Source organism: Cuculus canorus, chromosome 17 (genome assembly GCF_017976375.1).
Source record: "Cuculus canorus isolate bCucCan1 chromosome 17, bCucCan1.pri, whole genome shotgun sequence".
NCBI lineage: Eukaryota > Metazoa > Chordata > Aves > Cuculiformes > Cuculidae > Cuculus > Cuculus canorus.
In genome coordinates this window covers 5049784-5068535 of record NC_071417.1, presented here as the reverse complement: position 1 = coordinate 5068535, position 18752 = coordinate 5049784, and the positions used below count along the sequence as shown (strand labels likewise).

The window sequence follows — 18752 nt, the reverse complement described above, 5'->3', positions numbered from 1 at the left end:
GTGCTCAGGTCTGTGGCTGCGTGCAGGTGGGGGAAGGTGTCGCCTGTGTTGGTATGTTATGAGATGGGCTGAAATGTTTATGTGTGGGCACAAGACACAAGAGAATACCCAAATGGGGTGATTACCTGGCAGCTGCTCTGCAATTGCATTTGCTTGTGAAGCTGAGAGGAAATCTTAATCTGATCCCCATGTGGACTAGTGAAAGAGGAGATTGTTGATACTGTATCCTGCTGATAACTTTTCTCTTCCTTGGTATATTTTTGCATATTTACTTGCTCCCACAAGTAATATCCCAGTGGCTGCAGAAAAGCCTTGACACAATTAAACATACAGCAAAAGTAAAGGCAGAAGTAACGTGGTTAAATGAGAAGCATTTAAAGAAGCGTAGATAATATCAAGGCATCGAAAATAAAGGAGCAGAATTTCAATTGAGAACAAGAGTGGAGCGAAGTTAAATGGATGAGATTTGCCCTAGAATCTCTTTGATAAGCATAGGCATTTAAAATACACAACCTGAAAAAAATAGCTTAAATATTAGAGCTTTTATCTGTGCTAAATTGTGGCTGTAAGTATCAGAGTCATCTCGCTTGTACCAGGTGTAATTGTTTGTGTAGTTGTTGCGTTGTGTATCTGCTCTCCACAGTCCTGACAAACAGTAAAATCACCAGTAAGCTTCAGCAAAAGACAACAAGAGCTTTGACCTTAAGATCTGTCATTGTTCCTTTATCTCTGCGCATTATGGAACTGCTTCGTTTTAATTCGTTTGGTTTCTGTTTGTTTCTTCTGTGGCAGTCCCGGGAGCTCGCATTCACCAGCTTTTTGTCAGAGCATATGACTTCTTAGTTTGAAAGACCCACTGTTTCTTTCGGGTAGAATTGCAGCCCAGATTGAATATATCTCACTATTAATTAGAGATCAGCCCAAACCAAAAATATCTGTTTGATCCCTCCCTCCCTCTGGAATCTTTTCTTGCCTGGGAAAAAATGCTCAGTGCTGACTGGAGGATTGACCATTGTGTTGTAGAGAAACTTTTGTGGCTTCCAAATGTGTTTCATTCTCTTCTAGAATTAAACCAAAAAAATCCTTCTAAGCGTCTGCAAACCCTCTCATAAAGGATTTTGCTTCTCTCAAGTTCACTCTTGCCTATAAATTCATCCTACTGAGACATCTGTTAAACCTCTTTTTTTGGTGTGTGTGTGTGTGTATGTGTGTGAGAGAGAAAGAGAGAAAAGTTTTGGTTCCAAGGGCATAAGGCTTTTATCAGTTTGCTGCTAACTACTAAACTACTGATCTGGCAAAAGTGGGTTGGGAGCGATGCAGATTTGCAGTCCCCCCATTGCATTGTGCGTTAGCGATGTTAGACCAAAGAAAATGTTGTGTTTTACTGCCTGCTAATATGCAATAAGCCGGTTTCTTAACTGTATTGAAACACAGCTGAAAAAAAAGTCATGTTTGATCTGATAATAAAACAACAAACCACAAATCATTGAAAGTTTTATAACTTAGATTGGGATCTGGCCATCTAGTCTCCTCCTTGTTTTATCCAGAACTTGATAAATGGCTTTCTGGTAGATATTAAATTGGGGAAGGTGGAAGGGGACCTGTACAGCTGATACAATGGGATGTTTTCAGTGTATGAGTTTTGAGCCAACAGAGTTATTCCGTGGTACCTCTGTCAGATTGTTTCGTAATTGTGGCTAACAGTATTGATCTCTGGTAATGCATTGCTTTTGAGAAAAACTGAAGGGCATGCTAAGCAAACGTTAGAGTTGTCTTTCTGTTTCCTTTTATCTTTGGCCTGCAGTGGTGGAGAGCCGAGGAGGGATCATGGACAGCATACAGAGATTTTCAAACCTGCCAACGTATCTCCCCGCGAGCTATCATATCTGCAATGCTGATGTTTTCTTCTTCCTCAAAGAAGCCAACCAGGATATCATGAGGAACTCCAGTTTGCAGTCTAGGGTGGATTCATTCTATATATACAAAGCCAAACTGCCACCTGTCCTAAATGCCACGTATGGACCCTTTTCTGTTGAACAGGCTGTTCCCTTGGACCTCATGCTGACTTCGGCATCTTTTGGTTTCACAAATAAATTCACTTTTAATTGGAAATTAAAATCTCACATAATCGACAGCTCGATCTATTCCAACAAACCTAAAATACAAACCTTGTTCTATATTGCGGGGAAGGACTGGGATGACTATAATTCTGCAGAGAGGTTGCCTTGCGTGAAGATGTTTGCTTTCCTGGAGTCTAGAGAAGTTGTGGCCAGCTGTAGATTGACAGGTCATCTAGGATTATGTGTGGCGGAGCTGGAATTATCTCCTAGCTGGTTCAGCTCCCCTCCACCCCTGGTTTCAGAGGAAACGGCCTCCGTGGAAGGGATTACTGTGGAGCTCTTCTATAAGATTTATACAGCAGATGGGGATTGTTCTCCAGAGGATGAAAAATGGGAAAACAATATCCATGCAGGTCAAGATAATGAACATAAGGCTTTGTCAGCTATGGAGAGGATTGGTAGCATCATTGTTTACCCAAATCAAGACAAATTAAAACAGTCTTCACTGAGGCTAGATGAGAATATCGTTATCCGCTTACCACTCAGCCCCGTCAGAGAAGGTGACGTGGTGACCTTTCATGTTTCCTTGGCTGAGGACTCTCTAGCAGACCAGTTTGTATTAAGGTAAGAGATTTTTAAAGTGCTGTATGCTAAACGGTCTACAAATAGGGACAAATTGATGTCAGATGTAATTTCTTTGGTTACATTCAGTGTTTTCCTTAGAGAACTTAAGCTTTTTTCCTCCAACTGGTGAAAACTATAAATAGTCTTGAATTATCTATGTGGATGACACTTGTTGGAACATGGGAATAGATTTTAAAGTATGAGCTATAAATGTTTGTATGATTATTTTTTAATTCTATTTTCTTCTACTCATAATTCTACCTCTTAAATTATGCTCCCATAAGTCAGCCATGATAACTGCTGCGATTAATTTTGCTAGACAACTTGCATGTTTTCTACTTCTTTGGTGAAACTTCCTCTCTTTTTATCATCTTTCCAAGGTACGTAGAGTACATCTTGCACAGGTCATGTGTGGTGAGGACGCATTTTGTTGCACTGTACAGAGGGTACAGGCGAGAGGCAAGAAAATGAGACTTGACTCAGCTTGTGCAGGAACTGTTTGGCACAGCAAGGATTTTGATCCAAACTTTGCAAGTTGTCTTTGTTTTTTTTTCTATAAGACACCCCAAGCTGCTTCAAGCTTTGGACTGTTGGTTGCGTGTTTTTATTTTAAGTTTTCAGACTTTCTGGTGACCTTTACTTGTGAATGTGCCTGTAATAGGAGAATTCAGGCATTTCTAACCACCCTGAGGGTTAGTGCTGCATATTTGTTATGTCCTTAGCTGTCAGACTCTTACTTCAGAGCTGCATAGAGAGCAGATTCAGAGAGAAATGTGAGCCAGACTGGGGGAATAAAAGGGCCAAAAGGTAATTGGAAAGTGTCATATGCTGTGAGGATGGGAGACGCTTGGGAAAGAAGGAGTTGCAGCTCGTTCTAGCAAACCTCAAAACAGATTCGTGCCTTACTTCTAACTTTTTGATCCGAGAACAATGGGAGCTGAACATGACAGAAGTGCGCTTTGAGGACAGATGTAGAGAAAACAGACAGCAAACCTTATGCAGCACATCCATATCATTCAAATTTTGCAAAATAGCACATGCATATTAATAAACTTAGAGATTGCAGCATGAATCAGGACAAGTGGTTCATAGCGCAGTGCAGAGGCAGAGGGAAAGAAATGGTCCATAATATCCCAAGCCCATCCATCTACTCAGAGTGTGGGGGAAATGTGTGAGAAATATAGAATTTAACCAGACTTTAAAAAGACAGGGTCAGGAAGAGTGTGCCTATAAACTCAACTTATTCTTGCCTTTACCTGGGTTTACTGCTTTTAATTTGTTAAATATGGTTTTGGCCAGCAGCCACTGGCAGTAGATGGACCACCCTCATGGAGCAGTCAGGTTTCAGCAGTTCCACATTGATCCTCGGTGCTATAGCAGAGAGATTATGGAATTTGCCTAAAGCTCTGTAAGGATTTAACATCAGCTCTTAATTCTCAGTTGTTTGTTCTCTTTGCCACACCACAGATAAAATTCCCTAGCTATTAGAGACAAGCTAAGATGAGCATGTTTTCCTTCCATTGGAATTTCTAAAAGAACATTTACCTTGGAACACATGGTGTGAGGGTAGAGGTTTGATATTTCTGCTGTCCAGCAAAGCACCCAAAACTTCCTGCAGAGATAGTTTTGAAATGCTGCCTTTCAGAAGCAAAATAATTTATGGAAGCACTGAGCATAGTAACTAACTTGGGGTTTCAAGGAAGCAGAAACCAAGGGAGCGAAGGGCCTCCAAACTGGGGAGCCCCAAGATGAGCCTCCAGAGCCTGGCTGTCACTGAGACCCTTATCTTCTCCTGCGGTCCCCCGTGACTCTTGTGTCTTCAGCCAGCAGGTGAGAGTCATTTCACACCTCTTTCTCAGCACGTGGGGCTTGCATCTCAGTGCTCCAGAGCTGCACTCAGATTTCCATGGGGATTTCCTCCTTTGAAAAGTGTGTGGAATCAGTCCATCTCCAGGAGATGTTTCTATTAGAATAAATCGGCGTGTTTTACATGCCCAGAAATATTTCCTTGGAAAACTCCCTCTCAGCTGTATGTAGTCTAGCCTGCCTGGTTTTTCATTTGGCTTTGCTTGCTTTGTGCTTTTTGTCATGGAAAACTGCAAGTGTTTTTATTTAACCTTTAGTTGAATGCTGAAAGTAAGAGACAAAATGCAGTTCTGCTGATGGTTCCCTCGTCCTCTCTGTGTGGAGAGCACACAACTGTTGCTATGATTATTTCAAATGACATACGTGAGGCCTATGGAGAGATTATTCAGCCGCAATTTACACAGTAGGCAAGGAATTACACCAAGGGAAATACAATCACTATAGCGCCTGCATCTAGTTTATGCAGTTTGCCTCACAGGCTTTCCCTGTTTTTCAGCTCCATGCTAATGTCTGTTTTTATATAAAGAGAATTTCTGTGTGTTATAATCAGAAAAAATACACAGAAGTGAATGTTTGCCTTTGGAAATATATTTTTTAACCTAATGTAACTGATTGTTTTTAATCATATCTGTTAAGTGTAGTGGGGTGAATTCCAGTCTGGCTCATATGAGACAATAGATCAAAATCGAGTCATTCTCAACCCAGTGTTTGATGCTAATGTTAAGCTCTGACAGTATGCAAAGGAACAGATATGCTTAATTTTCTGCACTTCTTTATTATTTCATGCTGTGTTGTGTAGTGTTTTATTTTACGTTGGGTTTTGTTCTAGCAAAACTGACTTCAGTTTTCATACGAGAGCAGATTCTTCCTTGTTTCGGTGAAATTTGGGATTCTTAACCAAGCTTGGAAACTGAAAAGCAATTGGGGAAACAGTTTCTTGATTCAACAATGTGCTGTGTTGAAAGACATTCACTCGTTTAAACCCCCGTCCTTCCACTCATATCACTTACAGGGTGATGCTGCAGGTTATATGCGAAGCTCCAGCTGTCTCTTCCAGCCCCTTTCATCAGTCAAAATGGTTTTGCTCTGTTTAATCTATGTCTTGGATGTTTGTTTTCATTTGATAACTAGAATTTAAGATTGAGTTGGAGCTGTTGTTATGCTGTGGTCTGGGGAATTTGTTTCTTTTCATGCTGCAATCCAGGCACTATGGCCTGGCGTAATTGAAGGACCCAGATATGTCAGGAGACAGAATTTGGAGGCTAAGCGTGTATTTAATGCTTTTGCTGTGCCTGACAGTCATGTTGCTTGCTTTGATGACAGATGATCTCTACACGTGCACAGTGAAATCCTTATGACACTGGAGATTAATTTGTGGCCTTGACAGTCTGGTCTGTACTGTAAAATTTACCATCAATGAACATAAATTTTGCCCATTATGTTAAGTGGGTTGCCACTAACCATAGTGGAATGATAAAGATAGATGAAATGGGCTATGTTGCCATGATTAAACTTCTTTATGGGCTACCTAGTTTTAAAAAAAATGTGGGGAAAATGAAGCACAGCTCTGAGAATCCAGCATTGTCTCACATTTTCAGGCACTTTTTGTGTTTCAATGCACAGGAGTATCTCTGTTACCTTGTTTACTGACAAATGCAGATCATAGAATAGTTTGGATTGGAAGGTACCTTAAAGATCATCCTTTTCCAACCCCCCTGCCATGAGCAGGGACACCTGCCACTGGCTCAGGCTGCCCAAGGCCCATCCAACCTGGCCTGGAACACCTCCAGGGATGGGGCAGCCGCAACTTCTCTGGGCAGCCTGGGCCAGAGCCTCACCACCCTCATGGGGAAGAAATTCCTCCTCATGTCTAGTTTAAATCTGCCCCTCTCCATCTTATAGCTATTCTGCCTTTTCCTATGATTACAAGCCTTAGTAAAATGTCCCTCCCCAGATTTCTTGTACCCCCTTTGGGTACTGGAAGGTTGCTGTAAGGTCTCCTCAGAGCCTTCTCCAGGTTGAACCACCCCAACTCTCTCAGCCTGTCCTCGTATGGGAGGTGCTCCAGCCCTCTCATCATCCTTGTAGCCTCCTCTGGACCTGTTCCAACAGCTCGATGTCCTTATGTTGAGCATTCCAGAACTGATACACCAGACAATACACCAGATGAGGTCTCACAAGAGAGGAATAGAGGGGCAGAATCCCCTCCCTTGCCCCGCTAGCCACGCTTCTTTTGATGCAGCCGAGGGCATGGTTGGTCTGGGCTGCGAGTGCAGATTGCAGGCTCATGTCGAGCTTCTCATCGACCATCACCCACAAGTCCTTCTCCTCATGGATACTCTCAATCACGTCTTCCCCAATCATGTATTGAGATCAGGGATTGCCCTGACCCAGGTGTAGGACCTTGCGCTTGGCCTTGTTGAACCTCATGAGGTTTGCACTGCCTCACTTCTCCAGCTTATCCAGGTCCCTCTTAAGGGCATCCCGTTTTTCTGGTGTGGCGGCTGTACCACTCAGCTCAGTGTCATCTGAGTGCTGCAGTTGCCACACATTTATAGTAAATGGTGAAAGATGGAAATCATGACTAAAGGAGTGGTAACACAAACTTTTGTGCTGTTTACAAACAGAAGAGTTTCCTTATACACATGGAGAAGTTGTGAAAAGGAGAGAGGAGAAAACAATTCTTGCTTAACTGGAAGGATGGAAAACTCATCCAATAGCACTGGGAATAGCTTGCATGTATTTTGTAGTGTATGTTATTATTTGTCTTCATCTTGAGACTCAAAGGATGTGCTTAAAAGAAAAATGGAAGTCATTTTGTACAGCAGAAAAATTCTTAATGGAATAAATGGACAATCGCCCTTTGGTTGTAGGAAAGAAACCAGGACATTATAAATAAATGGCAGAGTTCTGTCCCATTTTCCAAGTCTCCCCATTCAAACCAACAGTGAGGATGTGCTGGTAATGAAGCCTCAGCACTAATAGCAATTTGTTGAATCACAGACAAAAAGTGGGTTTGTCGGCATTCGTTACACGTCCCTAACATGAACGACCCATCCTTTTATGCCTGATCGGAATAGAAACAGAGATTGGAGATATTCCAGGAATAACAGTAAAAGGCTGAAACCAGGTAATGAATCCCATGCTGGAGAAATGAAAGCAGCTGTAGTTGGGATGCGGCCCTCTGTCTGGAGAGGAATGGTGGGACTGTGCAAAGAAACCTTGCTGTCGTTCGGTGCCTAGGCAACCTCAGGGAAAAGGATTATCTGCTTCTCCCTGCCACGCTCCACATATTGCAGGGCAAAGATTACTTTTTGATTTTTGGATGAACCAGTACAAGGTGTGATACATGCTGGTTGGCTTTTACTGATTATTCTCACTAGGAAAAATGATATTAAGGATTTATATTAATAAACATATATCCATATGGAGGAGGTTATGTCTCCTGCTAAGGAATAAAAATTGCACAGGCCATTAAAACTGACTTACAAGGCTTCTGCGTTAATAATGAAAGATCTGTAGAAGTCTGAGCAGTCGTCTAGAAGGCCAGAAAAAGATCATTAAGAGAACGTCTCCTGCCAATAGCTGCCAAGAGCAAACAGGGGAAAGAAAACAGAAGGTTTTATATCTGGAAATGCATAGAAAATGAGAGAATACAGACTGTGGGGAATGCAGCCTGACTGCGTGCGTGGAGGAGGCTCCACGTGGCCTTCATCTCCTGTAACCAAGCTGGTATGAATGGGGAAGCAGGGCAGGATTAATTACTGGCAAGAGAAATAAATGTTTAACTGAAGCATCGTTTTAGGATGAAAACTCAGCAGAAGGGAAAGTGTTGAGAAAGGAAAAATATATACTTCTGAAATCAATCAGAAATGGTAGCTTAGACTTAGAAATAATTACTGAATTAAAGCATTACTGTTGACTTGGGAATTCTTTTTTTTAATAAACTCAAAGTGAATGTTTAGATTTGTTATTTCTTTCTTTTATCTGAATGTACATTGCACTTATATAAGTAAAATATAAAATAGTAATATGTAGTATTAATAAAAAACTTCAAGACCTGGCAAGTCTGGAAATGCCAGAGATGTCTGTGCAACCTGAGCTCAGTCCCCATGTACATACACATTATAACAAGTTCCTCAAAGACGAAGTCACACTCTTTTTTTTCCAGTTCTCCTGCTTCATTTGATGCATACATTGCATTCCTACTCTTTTCTTTTTGTCACTGAAGGAGAAAGGGAGTAACATCCTCTCAGAACACTCCTGAAAAGCCTGGGGGAGCTGTCACCAGAATTTTTCTTAGCATGGATAAACCATTTCTATAAATTCTCTTTCAGAAAGGGTTGAACCATTCTTATATTTTTTTTATTTCTATTTGAGACAGGCACGTGGCCCAGCAAAAATGGCTTCAGCTGATGAAAGCCTGGCATGATGCTACAGTGTTATAAATTTCACAAGGATGTTGTATGAAATACTTAGACCTGAATCTCTGTTGACGGGAGTGAGAAAGGCATCTTCCCTGGGTTCCTGCAGGCAGTGTGTGGCTGCGCTGCACCCACGTGCATGAGCCAACCTGTCCTGGAAGTAGTAGTACCACACTGCCAGGTTTTCTCTCCTTTTCATGTGCTTTAAGATAACCTTCTCTGCCCCAGCCACACTGCAGAGGGAGAAGAAAAGAAATCACACTCTCATATGGTCTTAAAAACAGTTAAAAATGACAAAAAAATATAGCTCCTTCCTAGAGCTCAAGCAGTCCTAAAAGCTTAAGACCCAATGGATATCCGACAGTGAATAAATGACCCAGTGAATCCTGAAAGACCCCGCAAGACTACAGTCAATAAAGCTTTTTAATGGAATTTTAGATAAAGGTCAACTATCTGCTACAATAATCAGCTATCTGCGATCACTCTTCACAGGAATAAAACAGGCAGAGCAGCAGCCCCACGCGACAGCGAGACGTTCTTGTTACTTGTTGGATATTGGCTTTGAAGCACTTCCAGACAGGATTGCAGCCTTGTGATGATAAAATGCTTTTTCTTTTTTTTTTTTATTGAGATGTTTTCCGATGGTGACTTCTATCACCCTGCAAAAGGGGTTCTAAACGTGCTGCTTTGTCCAGAAACATTGCTGCGGTGTTAATAAAGTGTTGCTAAGGTAGAAGAGGATGAGATGGTGATGGGAGGCTGTGGTGCTGAGTTTGGGTGATTGGTAAGCCCCTGGCAGCCCTGGCTTAGGGATGCTCCCTTCTCCCACGGGAGCAGGGAAATATTTATAAGAGTTGGAGGAGAGGGGCTGACCAAAATACAGAATTAGATTAATTAAAAATATTCAATCTGTGTGTATATTTTGCCAGAGTGTTTTTCACTGAGAAGGTGAATAGTTTCACTGCTTGTTGTCAGTAACAGTTTGGGAATATTTCACATATGCGGTGGGGGGACACTGAGTACAGCTGGAATGAAACAGGACCCACTTCCCATTGGCAAAGCTGTTTGACTTGCCTTGAAACCCCGCTTTTTCTTCTATTTGAGTCTTGCCAGCAGCATTACTGTCTCATTCATCTGCCCATCTGCATCTATAAGTGCTAAGGGATGTGGTGATGTTTTATGCAAATTAATTTGCTGTATCTGACATTCAGAACCAAAATGGGGGGGAGAGGGACAAAGGATAAGTTGATTGGTGTTTGAGCAGGCATCTCGTGTCTGCAGTGCTGAACTACAAGTGGGTAAGGAGTGCTGTGTGTAACTGGTGGCAGTGCATCGTTTGACACATCAGATCATTTTGCATGTGTATGACAAATAGGGTTTATAATAGGAGCCTTGACAACGTCTTGTCTGCCAGCATGTTAGCAGACACTGCTATACTTTGCAAACGGAGATGATGTGAAAAGCATTTCCTGTGGATTTGGAAGGTTCCAATATGCCATATGACTTGACACAAACTCAGCCTTGTTGATGGTAATGGAAAGAGATTTTACATTTTTAAATGGTTTGGGTACTACAAGCTTGTTCCTAGGCTGATCCCCATCTCGGAGAGCTTCAACATGACAGCTCCTGCTAATTAACTCCAGGCAGCTCCTGCACAACTCAATGCTCGCTTCAGGGCTGGGTGCGGATCTGCAGAGCACTGTCAGCAGATGTGGCGTGGTCGTGCTGAGAGCAGGGTACGAGCTGTGGTTGAAATGCTTGTGATGCAGTGTGTGCCTGGGAAAGAGGCAAGCAGATTTTGGAGGACATCACCGTTAAAAGACCACTGAAACCACCACTTAGTTTGTTGCATCTGCTCAGGCTCCCTCTGTGCAACGTGAAGGTATGCTGGGTGGTGGTCCCTCCTGGATGAGGAGCTGGCATCTAAGGGGCTGCCAAAGGTTCAGCTTCTCTGGTCTTCTATAGATCTTACTTTTGCTGGGGGCCATCCTGTCTGTAGTTATTGCCTTGCAGGAAGGGACACATGATTTAGCCCAACAGATATGAAATGCGAAGGGAAAACTACCAAAGACGGAATTAGGAGTTGAGTTTTGCCTGTGAGCACCTGGCTGTGAGTTCAGTTACCTCTTAATGAACACAAGGTTGCCTTCAGATGACAAAACTGCTTAAATATGCAGTGTCACAAAGGGTAATTTGAGGAAGACAGCTGCAAGATAAACATTTGCTTCGTCCTTTTTTTCCTCAGGTTGGGAGCACAGGTCAGAAAAGGTTCCCGTCTTTGAGTGATCATTTCAGGTTTGGGGACACACTGTGGCTTTTTGCGAACTGTGTGTCCTAGTGAGTCAGTCCTTGGCGGGGAGCTTGGCAGGGGTCTTTGTTTTGGACAATATGCTGAGTGGTCCCTGCTTTGTGCTGGCAGACAATGATGGCATTGATCAGCTTCTTGTACAGCTCTTCATTAGCTGGCACGGCAGTAAATCACGGTCTTGTTTAAACAAGTCAGACACAACAGTGGTTTAGTAGTTGATGAAGTTACTTCTAGTGTGTAATGAATAGTATCCAAAGAAATGTATAAAAATGTCTCTACTTTGAAATTTACTTTGTTTCTTAGATAAATGTTTAGGGCTGTGCATTGCTGTCATTTTATCCTGGTAAAAAACAGATTACTGGCCCATGATAAAGCTGATAAAGTGTTGCTTAGAGTGAGCATCTTGATCTCAATTTCTTTATATTCGCACTGATGCAACAGAGTTGTTTTTGTCGTTGTGCTTACCCATAAGTTTTTGTACCATCTGATGCAAGAAGGCCAGTGTGATGCTTAGCTGACAGCTTTGTGCAGGGAGGACTGGCAGAAAGGCCAGGAGACAGAATATTGCAAGAAAATTGTCAATGTATCTTCTTGTTTTGGGTGCTCCTACTGGCTCTCTGCCCCCACCAGCAATTTGTGTCAGGAAAGAAAGAAGAATTAAAAATCTTGTTTTGGACAAAGCAGAGCAAGGACCTGCCTATTGTGTGAGGTATTTAGTGCTTCACATAGCAGCTGTGCATGCTTCGGATGTTGTACTTGGCCAGGGTATGAAAGAAATCATATTAACAAAGTTATTGGATCCCAGATGAATCGAAAGAGCTGCGGGAGAAGAAAACAGTGACAAATGAGTCTGCCATCCCGAGGCACAGCAAATGGTGCTTACAGTTAAAGCTATTTCACTTCTTGGCCCATTTGGCTGCAAGCCCTCTATCACTGCGTGGGCATGGGGGAGCCGGGCAGCATGAGGAAGATGATGCTCCATGCCAGCAGAGCTGCAGAAGACCCCCAAGCAGTGGGGCCGGTGTTGCTTTGCATGAGGGTATGGTAGCGATAGCTGCTCTTGAGCTTCCCAGAGCCCAGGGAAGTGGTCCTGCATTGTGGAGTTGATCTCTCACCTACCCCTAGGTTTCAGTCCTGGGTGTCGGTGCCCTGGGTGGAGAAGAGCCTCAGCCTGTATTGGGAGTTACATACAACTACATAAGAAGAAAACGTCTCTAAAATACATTCCCCTTAGGATATCTGTGGAGATGCTGTGGATATTCCCAGCAGAGGAGGGGCTGGTCACAGCAGCAGTAGTTCCAGAGGTATCCCAACGAGGAAGATGCTGTTGGGAGGGCTGTATTCAAGCAACTCCATGTCTGTGGGGCAAAGTTGTCACCCTTACTGCTCTGAGCCATCAGGCATGGCTTCAGCAGGTCTCCCTCTGCTCCTAGGACCAAAATACACCTTCTTCTCCCCTCTACATCCTTTCTAAAAAATTTCCTGCCAAGTGAACTTTCTCAGTTGCTTTTTTCTCACTGTGTGGCCCAAGCTTTTGTGGTATTAATGAAGGAGTCCTCAAATGCATTTTCACTGAATCCCCATGTCTAATTGCACTGGTCTTAGAAGACAGCAAGTGGGAAAGGAAGAGAACCAGAAGTGTGGGATAGATGGTGCCTTGTTCATGGGCTTTCTAAGCGTCTGCTCAAGTTAAGGAGGTTCTGGGCAAGGAATGTGCCAAGCGGCCACAGGAAGCACACGTATGAGCGCTTTGTTGCAGGGCCCTAATGGAAGATGGTGATAAAATGCTCCAAGTGATACTTTAGGACAGTCTGAAAAGTTTGTCCTGTCCCGGGAGAAGGGGTAGCAGACAGTGAGAATCTGGACCGGCATTCAAATTAATTGTGAGTTTTGGATTGGTTTGGATCTGGGAGTTTGGCTCTGGCCCATGTCTAATTTAATTTGCCTAGCCAGAGTCTTCTCTTACAGAGAAAAGAGGGGGGATTTAATTGACTTCCGTAGAGTTGTTAGGATTTGTGCCAGTAAAACTATTTGAATTTGGTTGTGTGCAAGGCACTTGCATGCACTGGCTGTGTATTTCTAATAATTACTGGGAAATTTGTTAGGGGCAGTGGTAACCCTGAGTGAGTGGGTGGTTAAGACACAGATGGATAGGGAATGGTCATGTTCTGGGTACTGTTTTTAATGACACACAATAACACTAGTACTACATCCTTAATTATGGCATTTCCTGCTGTTATCTTCATAATGTGGGGTAAGTACCTGTGCTCTTCAGCTAAGATGATTTTTGACTCATTTGCCAGAGCTAATAACCCTTTAAAAATAATTTAAACCTTTTCAGTAGTATTTCACTGATGCTTTTGGGACCAGTAGTCCTTTATTTGCTATGGAACAGATACAGAATGAATAGGACAGTGGACTCCCTCTAACAGCGACCTTATGTGAGATGTAGTGATTACTGCAATTAAATCCTCTTTGCCAAGGCAACCAGGGCTTTATTTCAAACTGAAGTTAGGTTTTTTTTTTCCCCAAAATTAATCTCTCCTGAATGCATTATTCATTTTTCTTTGGAACATTTATTCTGTATGAGTTGCACGAGCTCAAATTCAGTACTATTATTTATTAATTGTTGCATTGAGGTAACGTCTAGGATAGCCTGCCTCAAGGGGTCAGAGAGTGCAGAGTTCCCCTGGGCAGCCAGAAGCCAAACACCACCATAACCCTTGTCTTGGGGTGGGGGCTGAAGACTTCATGGCATTTCTAGAACAGCTTATGAAGGGTTTGCATTTACTTTTTGCTTGACTCCATAACCCATACCAGGGAAGTCTGGAGCATCTCAGTTGAATGGATTTTCAGCCAGTACAGTTTTGACCAAACTCTTAAACTTATTTACTTCAGTATTTGGAAAAAAAAAAAAAAAGTAGGTCATGTCAGCTTAGTCTTTCCAAGTTCAACTTTATGTGGGTGATTTGAACACTGACCTTGTCGCTGTGTCTCTTGCTCGGAGGCAGAAGATCAGTGATCAGAAATTATGGTTAAGATGGAACATTTTCTTCAGCAAGTTTGGAAATTGTAGCTTAGTTTGTATTATTTTGTTTTTTTTTTTTAAAGAAAAGATGTTAAAGAGGTGCCTATAACCCTTGCCTTGAATGTGCTACACCTCCATTTTAAGGTTGAGTTCATTATCTATTACTGCTATTATATAAATAGCATATGGATTGACAAGAAAACTGAAATATTTCTGTTTCAATCTGTACTGCTCTCCTAAGAAATCTACATTCATTATTCCTGGGATGACTGAAAGATTTACAATAGTTTATAATCTGGTATTATTTCATTCTTCTTCTTGGTATTATTAATCACCTTGTCATAAAATGTCAGGAGAACTTTGTTCAGCTTGCATGATTTGGGCTGAGAAAGCCATACTTAAATATTAATGTTTCTTAGGAAATTGAGTAGATATCTTTGCATCCTGGGAACCATAAAATGGATGAATGATGTCCTTTGACTAGACATTAGATGCTTACAGGATGCTCAAGATGAAGAATGGCTGAAAGAAACCTGCAGCTGTACCACCTTGGGAAGAAAAATGACTGTGCAAAGCAGACCTGGTACAGGTCAATATTTGGTTGTAGACGTCTGAAATCACCAGTACTATGGACGTTGGTGTTTGTGGTTGGTCCTTCTCCGTGTTAGTGCCTGGCGGCTGTCCTGGTGTGGCTGTGTTGATGGTGTTGTCTCGTTGGCGACACGAAACCCAGGTCCCAATTATTTGGTCATTTAACGATTCAGGGTTGCATTTCACAAGCCCAGAGGCAGTCAACCAGGATCCTGGCTGGGTTTCAGCTTCAGTAATTACAATGTGCCAATGCAGATTCTCTCTGCCTCTTAAATCACAGTCGATATTTTTCACTTCCTTTGCTAAACCGCTGTGCCCCTCGTGCTGTTGTTGATGATAATAGTTCTAATGCTTAGCCTATTTATGTAATGTTATTTTATCTGTAATGTGACATGATGTTTTTACAAGAAGTGTCTGTCATTGCTTTCATTTTACAAATCACTATCTTTATTGCTCACGTTCCAATGATAACACCTCAAATACAAGAAGCTTTCCGAAAGAAGGGAAGACAATGCCCCTTCTGCACCCAAACTGTTATTTTTCAGTGGGGGCAATGAGCCGAGGGGATGTTCCTGCCCTTTTATTCAGCTCTTTTTCCAGGGCAAATATATTTGGGATGGCCAAAAGCATCCAAACACAGGGTGGCAAGTTTAATGGGCAGGGAGATTCCATCCTGTGCTGTCCCCGAAAAGGTGATGCCCAGTCCATCTTCCCTCCATTTATCCCTTGGAATCCCTCACTTTTCCCAGCCCATCTGTAGCCCCTCCATCCCTGGTCTACGCGCAGGGTAGATTTAGGACTGTACAGCCTTGGATCTGTATGCAGGCCAGGAGAGGGCAGAGTGGAATTGCGTCTGGCTTGTGTCTGAAACAGAAAACCCAGGCAAAAGTCAACAGCAGGTCGGGAGGGGAATAATTTTGGGCAAGGGTGTGACTTGGTGCTGCAGGTGTGCTGGCTGAGATGGGAAGCTGCTTCACCCACTGCCGTTCCTGTGAAAGGATTCAACGTGTCACCTCAAAAATGCTTCTGTGAGGGGAGATTTAACACCTTGTTCACCCAGTGGTGCGAGCCCTCTGCAAAGGGCCAGAGAGCTGGCAGCCTGGAAGGCTCCCCCAGGAATGATTTCTTACAGAGAAGGAGCAGGTCTCTGCTGGGGTGTCCTCAGCACGCTCTGGGGTGCTCCCAGGAAGCAGATGATGGCTGTGTGCTCACATATGCAACCTTGCTGTCTGAAATCATAGAATCACCAGGTTGGAAGGGACCGACTGGATCATCGAGTCCAACCATTCCTAACACTCCCCAAACCATGCCCCTCAGCACCTCATCCACCCGTCCCTTAAACACCTCCAGGAAAGGTGACTCCCCCCCCGTCCCTGGGCAGCTGTTCCAGTGCCCAATGACCCTTTCCATGGAAAATTTTTTCCTGATGTTCAGACTGACCCTCCCCTGGCGGAGCTTGAGGCCATTCCCCCTTGTCCTGTCCCCTGTCACTGGGAGAAGAACCCAGCTCCCTCCTCTCCACAACCTCCTTTCAGGTGGTTGTAGAGAGCAATAAGGTCTCCCCTCAGCCTCCTCTTCTTCAGGCTAAACAACCCCAGCTCTCTCAGCTGCTCCTCATAAGACTTGTTCTCCAGCCCCCTCGCCAGCTTCATTGCTCTTCTCTGGACACGCTCCAGAGCCTCAACATCCTTCTTGTGGTGAGGGGCCCAGAACTGAATACAGGATTCAAGGTGTGGTCTCACCAGTGCCGAGTACAGAGGGAGAATAACCTCCCTGGACCTGCTGGTCACACCGTTTCTGATACAAACCAAGATGCCACTGGCCTTCTTGGCCACCTGGGCACACTGCTGGCTCATGTTCAGTCGTCGTCAACCAACACCCCCAGGTCCTTCTCCTCCAGGCAGCTTTCTAGCCAGACTTCTCCCAGTCTGTAGCACTGCACAGGGTTGTTGTGCCCCAAGTGCAGGACCCGGCATTTGGCCTTGTTAAACTTCATGCCATTGGTCTCAGCCCGTCGGTCCAGCCTGTTCAGATCCCTCTGCAGAGCCTCCCTGCCCTCGAAATGCATGTAGAGTGTTTTTCCTTCCTCGCCGTTTAAATGACCTCTGAAAGTTGTGCATTTTCTTTTTATGAATGCACTGCACTTCTTGCATGCGCTGGACGTTACAAATATACTCAATAAAGCAAACTTCCCTGCTGGTCTGTAGGTTAAACGATCTTGTCTCTTTGCAAAGCAACCTTCTGTTTGGGCTTGAAAAACAATGGAAATGTAGTTAATGTTCAGCATGACAGAGTCTTAGCAAACATATTAAGGGCTTCATTTAATAAAATCATATTTCACTTTGATAGACAAGAAGCAGAATAGTGTTGAGTCTTTTTTAATGAATGAAGTCCTTAGTAAGGCACTTGCAGTCTTTCTTTATGTGAGGCTCATTCTCGATTTTTTAAAATTTTTTTTTATTTTAGGAGCCAGGGAGATTTAGTGCCGCATTTTCTAAATTGTGTCAAGCTTCCTTTGGAACAGAATGGAAAGGGAAATGTATCTCAATGTTAAACAGACGTGAAACAAGAATGTGGTTTTTCCCCAAAGAAAAGTTAAATATTTGCAAGAAAAATGTTCTTCACAGAAGTTTCAATTCTGTTAAAAACACATTTACTGTCAGAAAATAATGGTGCTGGATGAGCTCTAATAATAAACCAATTTGTGTGTACCACAGGATTGGACTTTTTCAGTCTTTTGTTATAAGTCATGCTGAAAGGGCTGCCACTGTGAATAACTGCATTGAAATAAAACTGGAGAAAAATTCATCATGTGACTTATTATGAAAACGTTGCTTTTTACTCCATTCAACGATGTTTGAGCAGCTCCATGTATTTTTCTCTCAGATTTTTTTTTTTTAATGTTTTTTTTTTCTTAAATACCCTTTCTGCACAGTGCCTTGATTGTACCACGCACAGACCATGCGAGAACAAACTCCTGATTTCTGGGGGACTGGACTGCTTCAGCTAACGAATAACATCAATGGGCTGGGGGTGAGCTGCTTTCCCAGGGCACTGGAGTTGCACAGTGCTCTCCTCTCCTTCATTGATCCAATTTGTTGAGATCAGCAGGTGCACCAAAGCATGCAAATTTAAAATTTGCTTTGAGGAAAACCGAGTGGCGTTTTTCCCTGAAACGAGCTGTTTCTCTGAATATTTCTGCCAGCTAGCTTGCTGGGGAGAATATTTGCAAGAATGGAATGCAGAAGTGGTTACAAACGCAGGCAAATTGAATACATTTACAAATGTAAAAGGCTTGGCTTTTTTTTTAGGCTTCAGAACTCTTTGAGGTGAGGACTGTCATTTTGTGTAGATTTATACCATCTTAGGTAATAGGTCCCCAGACACATAGGTCTTCAGGTGCCACTGCAGTCTGATGGGTTTAGTAACGGTGATGGTGAGAATGCTGGTCCCATCCAGCTTAGAGACTTGCAGGTTTCTAGGCAGCACAGGTACCTTTTATCCTCTCCAGTCCAGAGTCAGTCATGCTTGGTAACAGTGTGAAAATTGGATTTGTCAACTAGTAATCCCTCAGTGATCGACAATTAGTTGTAATTATGCGCTGTTGAAGTGCTACGGAAAGAAATTGAAGTTTGTGGCTGGAGTAGGAAATGAAGAATGGCAGGTACACTAAGCCATTTGGTGTAAGAGAAATTCATTTAAAGAACTGAATTTGCACAAAGAATGGTAAGTTAAGCTGCCTTCTACGGTTGGGCCATGTCACACAGCTGTAAGAGTAGTAGTGTTCAGGCTAGGCAGGCTGATATTGAGCTTGCCGACCATAAAGCATCACAACTCGAACAACAGGGAGG

The 18752-nt window shown here is 43.0% G+C and overlaps 1 protein-coding gene across 1 annotated transcript in view; it reads left to right on the top strand.

The window, feature by feature from the left end:
• TMEM132B (transmembrane protein 132B) overlaps positions 1–18752 on the top strand; it is a 260407-nt gene that overhangs the window by 68141 nt on the left and 173514 nt on the right. The window contains exon 2 of the mRNA XM_009555727.2: positions 1805–2684. Within this exon, the coding sequence (XP_009554022.2) occupies positions 1805–2684 (880 nt within the window). The remainder of the gene's footprint in view (positions 1–1804; positions 2685–18752) is intronic.